The 13,281-nt window shown below is 43.3% G+C and overlaps 1 protein-coding gene across 2 annotated transcripts in view; it reads right to left on the minus strand.

Moving 5' to 3' along the window:
• The window catches only part of SLC30A10 (solute carrier family 30 member 10), a 48,642-nt gene that overhangs the window by 10,462 nt on the left and 24,899 nt on the right, over positions 1-13,281 (minus strand). The window contains exons 1-3 of one of the 2 annotated variants that reach the window (XM_019920335.3): positions 9,377-10,016; positions 8,621-8,698; positions 2,354-2,593 (exon numbers count right to left, since the gene is read on the minus strand). In XM_019920335.3, the coding sequence (XP_019775894.1) occupies positions 2,354-2,593; positions 8,621-8,698; positions 9,377-10,016 (958 nt within the window). Of the gene's footprint in view, positions 1-2,353; positions 2,594-8,620; positions 8,699-9,376; positions 10,017-13,281 lie in introns of those variants that run through there. The other variant, XM_033850803.2, reaches the window with a different exon arrangement.

The following is a 13,281-nucleotide window of genomic DNA, read 5'->3' on the forward strand; positions in this document are numbered from 1 at the left end:
ATCTTAGTTGTAGGTTTTTCCCTTTCATCACTTTAAATATGTTCTGCCACTCCCTTCTGGCTTGCAGAGTTTCTGCTGAAAGATCAGCTGTTAACCTTATGGGGATTCCCTTGTGTGTTATTTGTTGCTTCTCCCTTGCTGCTTTTAATATTTTTTCTTTGTATTTAATTTTTGATAGTTTGATATGTGTCTTGGTGTGTTTCTCCTTGGATTTTTCCTTTATGGAACTCTCTGTGCTTCCTGGACTTGACTGAATATTTCCTTTCCCATATTAGGGAATTTTTCAACTATAATCTCTTCAAATATTTTCTCAGTCCCTTTCTTTTTCTCTTCTTCTTCTGGGGCCCCTATAATTCAAATGTTGGTGCATTTAATGTTGTCCCAGAGGTCTCTGAGACTGTCCTCATTCTTTTCATTCTTTTTTCTTTATTCTGCTCTACAGAAGTTATTTCCACTATTTTATCTTCCAGGTCACTTATACGTTCTTCTGCCTCAGTTATTCTGCTATTGATTCCTTTTAGAGAATTTTTAATTTTATTTATTGTGTTGCTCACCATTGTTTATTTGCTCTTTAGTTCTTCTAGGTTCTTGTTAAATGTTTCTTGTATTTTTTTCATTCTATTTCCAAGATTTTGGATATCTTTACTATCTTTACTCTGAATTCTTTTTCAGGTAGACTGCCTATTTCCTCTTCATTTGTTTGGCCTGGTGGGTTTTTACTTTGCTCCTTCATCTGTTACGTGTTTCTCTGTCTTATTTTGCTTATCTTTCTTTTTTATAAAAAATGAAACATCATTGTATATATACACACACAAAAATGATTTTTTTAGATAGATTAAGTCTTATTTTATTGAATGACTGACATAAAATATTAAGAGTGGTAATTTCTGGGTGGTAGGATTATGAGAGATTTCTATTTTCTTATTTAGGCTCTTCTATATTTTCCATACTTTCTAAAATTAGTATGTATTTAGAAAGATGGTATTGAACAGTGATGATGAACAACCTGTAGCCAGCTAGAGTTTGAATCCCAGCTAATCATTTACTACCTGCATGACCTTGTAAAATTTACCCAGTCCCTCTGTGCCTCGGTTTCCCTATCTGTAAATTAGGAATGATAATGACAGTACCTCATAAGTTTATTTTAAGGATTAAAATGAGTTAATATAAGTAAAGCATTTGGACAATATTACCTAGCATGTAATAAGTATCATAAGAGTGTTCCTATCGTTATTACACTCTAATTTTTTTAATATCTGCTTTTCAATATATCTATATTATTTTGTTAAAAGGCAATATAAGCCAATATATATCACAAGTTGCTTTGTATATGCTTCTTTTGTTTTTTCCATTGGCAAACAAGCCCCTGGAAGGAAAATGATGCAGTATATCTGCTCCTCGGAGCCTCTTTTACCTCCGTCGTCCTCTGCCTGCAGCACTGGGCAAAGAGTAGGCATGCAGGACAGTCACACTGTAAATCATGCCTGTAGGGGGAAAGGCTATCCACGGCTTTTTAATATATTAAGACCTATCAAATCTAATTTCAGCTATTTGTCATGAAATAAGGTCTTCCAACTTTCAGCTGCATAGTGGGCCTGGGCTATAGTTCATGTTTACTGGCTCACTGATGAAGTAATCATAGATAGAATAATAGCAAATATTCATGAAAAAATTTTTTTCCTATAAAAACTTCATCTCCATTTAGAAACACTAGAACTAAAGTTGCACATTCAGTTTCTCACCAACATCTGGAGAGTTCCCATTCAGACATCCTATAAAGTCTATAAAAATGTTCTATCCTCAGATGCACATAAACTCAAGTGAGGGTTTGACCTTCTATTTGAGCAAAGCAAAAAAACAGATTCCACTACTGAATGAGTGAATTTAAATATGGTCCATTTTACTGTGTTATAGGACTCACGGTGACTTGTGTGCCCACAAGAATCAGTTAACTAAAAAGCAGGATCTAGAATAGGAAGGAATGACTCATGTTTTCAGAATAGGGGGAATAAAAATCAAGTCCTGGACAGAGTGGCCTTATCTGAGTTAGAATAAATCTCTGACATGAAGGTAAATAAATAGCCCAGGAATAGGTATTGCCCAAGCAACACATTCTTAAAAATCTGCAGTAGAGTCAGAGAATGATGGGCTAAAAAGGACCTTTGGTTCTCGGAGCTGTGAGTCATCTTAGTAGCAGCAGTCATCTACAAAACATGTGAGGATGTCTCTATTGCGTTGTGATTTAAAGTATTTCAGGATACAGAAATCAAACCCTGCTCTGAAATAATGCTGGCCCTTTGGCCTGAAGAACAGTCACTGGGCAGTGGTTCAAGATAAGAATTGCATGACTTACTCAGCTCTTCCATGTTGACGCCTTTGGGGACCATCTGCAGCAGAATGGCAGCAGTCTCCTTGATGAGTGGGAAGGCAGATGACAAAATAATGATGACCATGATGACAGTCAGGCTGGGGTCAATGTAGCACTGCCAGTTACATGGGTCCTCATGCTTCAGGGGAAGCACGTAGAATATGATGGCCGTAATCACCACAACCACCGACCCCAGGGCATCTCCCATCACATGTAAAAGTACCCCTGTGGGGAAGAAAGAAAGATCAATAAAGCCCACGTCACACTCGCTGACTTGGCTTCCCAAGTCTATGAGTACCTGTTGCTATTTGTTCTCTGTTCAGTTAGAATAGCAGGCTGAATTTGAAAGCAAAAAACAACGGCCACTGCTGCACAGAAAACAAAACCTCAGGCCACCATCCCAGGACCCAGAGAACTTGGAACAGCCTAGGAAGATTCTGAGCTGCAGACACCTGCGGGAAGAGGGACTGTGCCAGTTCAAGGTGCCACATTGCTGCCACCTACCACCCATCAGAGGGCACCAAGCCAGAAACAGACGCTATGCAAATGGTTTCTTTTTCTTTCAGACAGGTGTCTGTGATTTAAATTGTTTCAAACATTTCTTTTTTTTTGCGGGGGGGGGGGTGGGTGCCATGCCACGTGGTTTGTGGGATCTTAGTTCCCCAACCAGGGATCGAACCCAGGCCCACAGCAGTAAAACCACAGAGTCTTATCCACTGGACCGCCAGGGAATTCCCAAACTTTTTTTTCCTAATTGAAGTATAGTTGATTTACAGCGTTGTGTTAGTTTCTGGTGTACAGCAAAGTGATTCAGGTATACATATTCTTTGTCATATTCTTTTCCATTATGGTTTGTTACAGATAAATATAATATTTATATTTATTTATTCTTTGTCTTCCCTCTACCTTGATCCATTTTCCCCTTCCCTAAATGCATTTACCTACGTCTCACTTAGCCTGTGGTCACTTAAACTGCCTTTGGTTTAAGAGGTCCTCCACAGTGTCCAGCAACATTCCCACTAAATAAAGAGCTCTTTGTAACAATAAAATAACATTTAAATTCTACAGATAATAACAAAAATTGTGGATGCCTTTACTTAAGGGAACCACTTCGGAAGTTTTCGGTCATGATACAGAAAGCATGTAATTCTAAAGAAGATCTAAGTGTCCAGGTGTTTGTTGGACACAGACTGAACTGGGAGTTAGTGAATGGAGTGGAGATTTGTTAGGATTATAAAGTATAAACACAAAGGTTTTTTCTTTACAGAAAGCAACATCAGAATCTTTCTTTCCAAAGTATGGTTTGCAGACCAGAAGCACCAACATCACCTAGAAGCTTCTGAGAAAGGCAGAATCTCAGGCTCCACCTCCGATCTATTGAATCGATTCTGCTTTTTTTTTTTTTTTTTTTTTTTGCCGTACGCGGGCCTCTCACTGTTGTGGCCTCTCCCCTTGTGGAGCACAGGCTCCAGACGCGCAGGCTCAGCGGCCATGGCTCACGGGCCCAGCCGCTCCGCGGCATGTGGGATCTTCCCGGACTGGGGCACGAACCCGCGTCCCCTGCATCGGCAGGCGGACTCTCGACCACTGCACCACCAGGGAAGCCCCGATTCTGCATTTTAATAAGACCCCCAGGTGACTGAAATGCACATAAAAGTTTTCAAGGCGCTGCTATAGAAGAAAGTATACGGATTAACCCTCCATGTATCCCAGATTCACTCAGTAGAATTAATAATCATCCAAAATACTAACAACTCACTCATGGCTGCAACTGAATAGTTTCACTTAGGAGAGGCTACTTCCTCCTGGCAGCACTTCTAAGATTCTGAGTAGCATCATAGGTCGAATGGCATTTTGTAAACACACTAAATGTAGTTTGTGGCAACCTCCCCCCGGCACCAAAAAAATACAAGAATAAAAAGAATCCCCACATCTCCTTCTGGCTGAGTGTTTACTTATGGTAATAGGGTCCCGATTCAATAAATACATTAAGTAGTCCCATTTTTAAATTCTGTGCCCCCTTTCTTCCCACCCCACCCCTATGGGGGCTTCTTACTCCCCAGTCCCTGTCCTCAGCCAAAAAGAGAAACTCAACATGTTCCCAAGAGTTGGTCTCTACAGCTTGTTTCTCCAGGAGGAACTGAAGATCAAAGCTCTAACCTTCTCCAGGACAGTACAAAATACTACCATAAAAATATGAAGACCAAACATTTCCTATATGCACTCGACATCATTTTCACGGCCTGAGACCATCTGTTATTCTCTTTTGCATGATGTCAGCCTCGTTTCCTCCATTAGACTATAAGTAACATGAAGGTGAGGGTCGTACCCTGCATTTCCTTTGTTTGTATTTTAGCACTGGAGGCATACAATCTAGGCACTCGATAAAAAACAGTTTTCTGGTTGGTCAGTCGTAACTCCCACGACATAGAGTGCCTTCTGCCTTTTACTTAATTATAATAACTGTAATGCTAGCTAACATCTATGCACCAGACATTGTTGTATGTTGCATGTATTTACACATTAAGTCCTCTTAAGGACTCTCTAAAGTGGTTACTCTCTCCACTCTACAAATGAGCAAACTGAGGCACAGAGTAGCTTAGTAACTTATCTAAGAGCACACAGCTACAAAGTGTTCGTGTGGGGATATAAATCTGCATAGTATGACTAGAGAACCACTGGGCATCCTGCCCCATCGAAGTCCTACATTCCAGTTTCAAGTTCTCCTTCTGAGAAATCTCACTACCGGACCCTAAGAATTATATAAAAGAGTGTTCAAACTTATTTTTCACATAATCCACAGTAAGAATCTTATTTTGCATCCTAGCCCAGGCACAAACACACACTGAAACAAATGTTTCTCGAAAAAACAAAACCTATCCTTACATGGGACTTATTACTATTTTCTATTCTATTTCATTCAATTCTAGTTAGTTTTCAAAATGCTGATCATGCTTTACTAAATTGATTTTACAACCCAAACTATCGTGACCTTCAGTCTGAAAAACTGCTTACAGCTTCATTTCGCTAAATTCCTGAGATATTGCGGTGTGTTTTCTGGCCTTCCGTGCAAAGATGGTCATGATCTTCTGGGGACCTCAGTCCACTGGCAGGGCTCTGGATAAGTGCATCAGTAACTTCCAGAGGGAGGATTATTCCCTGTGACGAGAAATCTCAAGAAAGGCTTCTCGAAACATGGGCAAGACTCTGAAGAGGAGACAGGCTTCAAAAGGCAATAGTCCCAGGCAGAGAAACTCAGAGAAAAGGTGTTCCAAGCAGAGAACTCAAAGGAGGCTGCAGAAAAGGATGTGCTTGTCAGGCAACATGGGAGACGGGTGCGCTACATTTAGAGTCACAGACCTGACAGTCTCTGTGAGTCTTGTGAAAGTCAACCTCTCTGAGCAGCAAGATTCTCACTGGTGAAATGGGAATAAGAATAGCATCTGCCTCACTTCTCGAAGAGGCCAGTTCTGAAGAGGACGTGATACTAGAAAAAAATGTGTATAAACATCTAACGAAAACATAGCCGGTGTGTGTGTGTGTGTGTGTGTGTGTGTGTGTGTGTGTGTGTGTGGCAGGATAAACTGTGGAAATACTGCCGTGATTTGCTTTTTGCTATTAACTGGCAGGATCATAGAATAACAGAGTCAGTAGAACGCCTGGAAATTAATATGACCTAATCTGGAGCTCTGAAACTTGTTAGTGACTCAACTATCTTGAATACATTTGTGTTGCATGTTGCCATCTCAAAGACTTTCAGGGATAATGTCTTATTATCATGCTAGTCAAAAGATGTTTTATTTGTTATTTCTATGTCTAGCTGAAATTTGAGTCACTTACTATGCATATATAATTTATAATAAAAATAAAATGTAGAAATTTTAAAAAAATAGAGGACGTGAAACAACGTCTGAAAACCCACTGAGAAGTAAGTGCACAGAACTGATGGGAAGGCAATTCATTAAGTGAATCCTCTGTGCTGTTCCCATCAGCCATGATGTCTCACAACAACACAGAGATGTCAGCACTGCTATTATCTCCCTTATGTAGATAAGGAAACTGAAGGTCCAAGAGGGAACGTTACTTGCCCAAGGTCACATAGCTAGTGGAAGGCAGAGACAGAACTCAAACCAGATCTGCCTGCCTAAGCCCTCCTCACCCCACTATATGTATGTCTTAAATGGTGGTGAGACAGGCTGGGACCTGGGACCCTTTGCTGCAGTACTTGCACCTGGACAAACGTCTCCTTGAGCAGCAAAATCAACAAACTCATTTGTATGAGGCATCTTTAAAAAAAAAGGCTCACAGATACAGAGAACAGATTGGTGGTTGACAGAGGTGGTGGAGGGGTGGGCAAAATGGGTGAATGGAGTCAAAAGGTACAAACTTCCAGTTATAAGATAAATAAGTCATGGAGATGCCATGGACATCAGGGTGACTATAATGATGAACCTAGTGGCAGGGCAGGAATAAAGACATAGACATAGAGCATTGACTTGAGGACACCGGGTGTGGAGGGGGAAGCTGGGACGAAGTGAGAGAGTGGCATGGACATATATACACTACCAAATGGAAAACAGATAGCTGGTGGGAAGCAGCCGCATAGCACAGGGAGATCAGCTCGGTGCTTTGTGACCACCTAGAGGGGTGGGATAGGGAGGGTGGGAGGGAGACGCAAAAGGGAGGAGATATGGGGATATATGTGTATGTATAGCTGATTCACTTTGTTATAAAGCAGAAACTAACACAGTGTTGTGAAGCAATTATACTCCAATAAATGTGTATTAAAAATAATAATAAATAAAATAAGAAAAAAAATAATCCTGTACCATATATTTGAAAGTTGCCAAGAGAGTAGATCTTAAAAGTTCTCATTATGAGAAAAAAAAATTGTTACTGTGCATAATGATGGGTGTTAACCAGACACTGTTATTCATGTATTTATAGTTATACTGTGGTGATCATTTCACAATACATACAAAGATCGAATCATTATGTTGTACACCTGAAATTAGTGTTATATGCCAATACCATCTCAATTAAAGAAAGAATAAAAAAACAGAATGTGCTTTGAAAAGGTGAAGTGCTATGATGGTGAACTCCATCTTAAAAACCCATTAAATATATATATAGAATATATATGTTATTAATATATATTATATATGTAATATATATTAATAACATATATATTCTATATATTTATATTTAAACTGAACCTAAAAAAAAGGATAAACTAAAGGATTATGAGTTTTCATCACAGATCCTCTTTCCAAAAAGATTCACCACCATGTTTTTTAGGAATTCCCCTGTTGCAGTTAAATTTTTTTAACTAATTCATTTAGAAATTTTTAGGAGCTCATGTGCTGCTGTCGTTCTTTTCTGATTTTCCCTCCAGATTCATTCTGGGTATCACTTTGTAAAACAGATGTGAGACTCTCAGAAATGAAGGCATATCCTGCATTATTTTTTTTCTTTGTATTATTTACCTCTAAGCCCCACTTCAGGCTTCCTCAAACCATCTAAAGGTAAAGGGCTGCATAACTTTTGTTGAGATTCTCCATCAGATTGGGAATTGGGCTTTCTTGAATCGCTCTGAAGCAAAATCTGTGCCCAAGAAGTTGGAAAGGGGAGATGTACTGTACCATGTTGGTGTCTGGTAAGAAACCCACTTTTGAACTCCCAGGGCTCAACTTTGCCCTGGGTTTGTGACCTTGAGCGCATGGTAGGAGGGATGCAAGTGATGTGCCTTCCTCTGTCTCCCCAGAACCCCTTCTTTAGACCTTGAGGTGGAAACTCAACTGAACCAACAGACCATCTCAGGAGCAGTTTTCTGACCAAAATAAGTGAGGCAATGAGGGTCAGTCAGCAAGGTCACTTGGGGCGTAACCTTGGATAGGTCCCACCTACTCTCTTCCAACCTTTATCAAAATGATATCCAATTCAAACAGGCTGCATTTTATGTTAGCAATATCCACGGGCGGGCAAAATCAAGCAGTAGCATGCCAGGGATCTGTGAGACTCTGGAGCAGGCAGCGTGAGCATGGGCCTAAGTGGAGCAAGGATAAATCATTAGCAACTCTGACTCCCCCAGAATCGATGCCGTGATTAGGCAAGAGATCTAGGTAATAGTCTCTGCATGTAACCTGCCTACTTTCTAACACACCTATGAAAAGGCAAACAGAAAGGAAGAGTCCAGCCCAGTCCATGCGTAACACTGAAAAGGATTTCAGCTTGACCCCAGGTCAATCCTACCTCTGATATTCAGGGCTTCGGACTTCTTCTCCTTTTTCATAGTCTCTTCTGGTTCATTCTGCGTAGTCAGGGAATCACCTGCATTCAAAGAAGAAACCTTGTGTTGTGTATAAGTTCTACAAACAAAAAGAACCAATGGACTCAGAAAAACGTTTCATTATTTTCAAAGCCCACTACCTCATCAGCCCCCCCACCTCTCCAAACACACAGCCCAGAGTGGCACATTTTGGCCTTTAAATCAGCCTTGTGATTCACCTTTGGACTTCCTTCACACTTTCATTCAAGTTCAAACAAACAAACAAACAAAAAAAGAGGCAGTGGGAATCCACCCCCAACCCCAAACCCATAACTCCCAGGGGGATGGACGGATGGGCAAAGGGGGAAGGAGAAAAACAAAGTGCAGATAGTATCCAATGGAGGAGGGAGAGGCGGGGAGTGCTATCTGCTGCCCAATAATAATAACTGATTTCCGAGAGAATCAATACTCCTATACAAAGAAAATAGGGGAAGGGGAAAAAGAAGCAAAGGGGGCCCGAGGACCCAGGAGGAAAAAGAAAAGAAATCGGGGGAATACGTTCAGTTAGCGGCACAGACTTAAAGCCGGCCGGCAGAGGAAATAGTTGTGGTTTTTGTGTTTTTGTGTTTTTTTGTTTTTAAAGCAGACAGGTAAAAAGAGGGCGTGGGGCGAGGAAGAAGGGACCGGGCGCGCGGGGGAGGGAAGGGCAACGCTGTCCAGAAGATGCAACCGAAAGGCACCTGCTACGTTGGAGAACACGGTCGCCCCCTTCTCGTCCTTCCTGTCCACTGAGGCCACACGGAGGGTCACGGCCGAGTCGCGGCCGGGGGCTGGCAGGGCGGCGGCGTGCCAGCGGCCCTCAGCGCCTTGGGGACCCGGGAAGACGCCGCGAGGGCCGCCCCCGGCCGCCGGTTGCTGTTGCCGCTTCTGTTGGCGGCGGCGGCGGCCGCAGCAGGCGAACCAGGCGGCGCAGTCCCGGAAGATGAGCAGCCCTACCACGTTGACGGCCAGCCCCAGGGCGCCCACGATGAGCACCAGCTCGGGGTCATCGATGCGCTCGGGCCGGGCCAGGCGCAGCACGGCCTCCACGAAGATGGTGAAGCAGAGCGCGGTAAGGAAGACGGCGTTGCCGAGCGCGCCCACCACCTCGGCGCGGGCGTAGCCGTAGGTGGCGCTCAGGCTCCCGCGGGGGCGCCGGGCGATGTAGCCGGCGCTCAGCCCCACGCACAGAGAGATCAGGTCCGACAGCATGTTGAAGGAGTCGGACAGCAGCGCGATGGAGTTGCCCAGGTAGCCCGACACCAGCTCGGCCACGAAGAAGGCGATGGTGAGCACGAGCATGAAGAGCAGCCTGCACGTTTTGCCCGAGTAGCGGCCCATCCCCGCCCGGCCGATCGTCCCGCCGCCACAGGTGGGGGCGCGGCGCCCTGGACTCCGCCGTGGCCTGGTCCCCGCCTCCCGGGCCGCCCTGCCCGCCGGCACCCGGGCTTCTTATAAGGCGGAGGCGGAGGCAGATCGGCCCCGGTCCCCGCACGACCAGAGTCTAAAGGAAGGGCCGGGCGGCCGTATCTAAGGGACCTTTCGCCGCCTCCCCGACCCCTGCCCCTCCCTCGCGGCTCGGCCTCCCTTGATACGTGGCCACGGGCCAGTGTCTGTCCTTCTAAGGACGGAAGTGGGCAGAGAGGAAAGCTGCCGAAAAGAGGGGGCGTGCCTGGATGGCACCCGTCACAGACACCCCCTAAACACAAGTGGTATTCACCCGACGACCCCTTTTCTCCAGTCCCTCCAATCATCTGTGCCGTGACTGTTGGCTTTTAGTGATAAGGACCTTGACTGCTGCGGGGTGTGTTCGCAGTGGTGGACGTGAACACCTTCGCGTACGTGCCCAGACACCGATTCATTACAGATTCCCTAATAAGCTGGGAGCACCGACCCGTCCCACCCTGCCCTTCTGGGTACTTCCTGCCTTGCATTTTGCGAAGTTGGAGCTGATTGCTCACTTGGCACTCCCACTCCAACACCACACATGGTGTAGCTATTTTATCCTCTCTTCTTGCTCACAGCCTTCATAAAGGGCACACTATCGCTTCTGTCACCCCCTCATGGCCCAGCATCACCCCTGTCCGCCTTTAGGAACTTGGCTCACAAGGTCACCTTCCAGAGGTGAACTGCAGGCAGCCCTGGGGGAGAGCTCAGATCACACTTCTGTGAGCCTGGCACTCCCTCCCAGCTCTCAGAAATGCAGTTTCTCTGTCATAGGTGCAGGTCCCTTGGCCACCAAAAAAAACAAGGCTGGCCTCCTCTGTGTACTTGTCTCCGTTCTCCATTGGAGAGAATATTCTCCTCACCCCCATGGGTCCCTCCCAGCATGACCTGATAGAGTTCAGTGACTGACCTACGTGAAGGCTTATTCCAAATAGAGCCTTTCTGTTGACAACAGGCTGTGTTCCAAGTAAACGTCACCCAGAAAAGGACTGTCTCCAGGACTCGGGGAAAAACCAAGGATCGTGGTCCTTGAAGATGGGTGTTTGCTCTTGGTCAGTTCAGGGAGCGGGGTGGAGGAACCTTGCAGGTTTCTTTATTGGTTTGTTTTGGTTTTATACTCTTGTCTCATTCCGAAAAAGATCTGAGGGTGAAGTCTGATGATCTCTCTTCTCCCTCCCCCATTCCCAACCCCTGAACTTTAACCATTCCTAAAAAAACACATCTGCTTTTGGCTTGGAGATGAATAAAAATGTCTCACTCCAAAACAGCCACAGAATCCATTCAGGGAACATTCTAATTCTAGTCCCATTCATTGCCTTAGCCTTGTAAAGCATGATCTTGTCTTTTAATGGTCCCCAAGGGTCCTTAACAAGATGCAAAAACTTCTTGGATCGGAGGGTTCCACCTTATACAAGATGAGCCTCGAAATTCTGGGACCCTGTGAGGCATTCCCTTCCCACCTCCAGGAAAATACCCCTACACTGAGAACTTGAGGAAATTGATCATTTAAAGTCTTCTCTAGGGACTTCCCTGGAGGTCCAGTGGTTAAGACTCCGTGCTACCAATGCAGGGGACACGGGTTCGATCACTGGTCAGGGATCTAAGATTCCGCATGCCCCATGGCGCAGCCAAAAATAAAGTTAAAAAATAAAAAAAAAAAACACCACCGTTATTTCAAAAATAAATCAATAACTAAAGTCTTCTTCAAAAATTAGTATTAAAATGATCAAAAACTAAAAAGCAGTAAAGATATATAGGCTGATGAAAGTTTTGAGGCTGAATGGTCTTGCACAAGGTTCCTTAATTGTCTGGGCCTGTTGTCACTACTGTAAAATGAGGGTAATCATAGTGCCCTCTCATAAGGTTGTGAGGATTGAAGGGGTTAATAGGTGTAAAGTGATTAGAACAGTGCTATTGTAACAGATTATAACAGTAAGCACTCAATAAATGTTAACTGCTTATTTAAAAAAAAAAAGAAGCAGCAGACAGGAAGAAAAAGAAGGTGTGGGATGAAGAAGAGAGTGGGCAAGAGAAGGGAAGAACGAAGTGGTCCAAAGGGCCACATGATAGTATTAATATTAGTATTAATATTAGTAATACAGCATGTGTAACAAAATTGCTATTGAGCCACAGATGACACACTCTAATACAAGAAGAAGCTATGCCCAAGTACTGCAGACTATGAAACCCCTGAGACGTGTAACCTATGACAGAAAGCCAAGCAGTCAAAATAAGAGAGAAAGGCCTTTCGGAGATCACTTGACAGCGTTAACACAGTGCCCGCTGATTGCATTTCTCTGTCATTCACAACTGCAAGAAAAACCTGAGAACGGCAGAAATATATCACTTGTGTCTGTTGCCCAGTCATTCTCCTAACTAAAGGCATATAAGAAGAATTATGTCATTGCCCCGGGAGGGCAGTCAGTGGAACTAGAAAGCCAGCGACTGAGGAAGCGTAGTGCCCTGCCCAGGGCCTAGTTCCTGACTTCAAGGAAGTCTGAAGACTAAGGGTGTCAACCAAAAGCACTTAAGGAAAATGTTCTGATATATATAGTTGTGTGTATATGTATATACATACATGTTGCTGTGTGTACATATATATATAGTTGTGTGTAAATATATATAGTTTGTGTGTGTGTATGTATACATACACATCTATATATATATAGGTTATACATATATAATCTAAATTAATTGCCAAAAATTTAGACTTCGTCTTATAGTTACTATGAATTATGAGGTTTCGGTAGCTTTTTTTTTTTAATTTTTATTGGAGTATAGTTGATTTACAATGTTGTGTTAGTTTCAGGCATATAGCCAGTGAATCAGTTATACATATACATATATCCACTCTTTTTCTTTAGATTCTTTTCCCATATAGGCCATTAAAGAGTATTAAATAGAGTTCCCTCTGCTATACAGTAGGTCCTTATTAGTTATCTATTTTATATATAGTAGTGTGTATATGTCAATTCCAATCTCCCAGTTTATCCCTCCCCCCCAACCCCCTGATAACTATAAGTTTGTTTTCTACATCTGTAACTCTATTTCTGTTTTGTAAAGTTCATTTGTACCATTTTTTAAAATTCCACATAGAAGCAATATCATATGATATTTGTCTTTCTCTGTCTGACTTACTTCACTCAGTATGCCAATCTCT

The sequence above is a fragment of the Tursiops truncatus genome, chromosome 1 (assembly GCF_011762595.2).
Source record: "Tursiops truncatus isolate mTurTru1 chromosome 1, mTurTru1.mat.Y, whole genome shotgun sequence".
In the NCBI taxonomy this organism is placed as follows: domain Eukaryota; kingdom Metazoa; phylum Chordata; class Mammalia; order Artiodactyla; family Delphinidae; genus Tursiops; species Tursiops truncatus.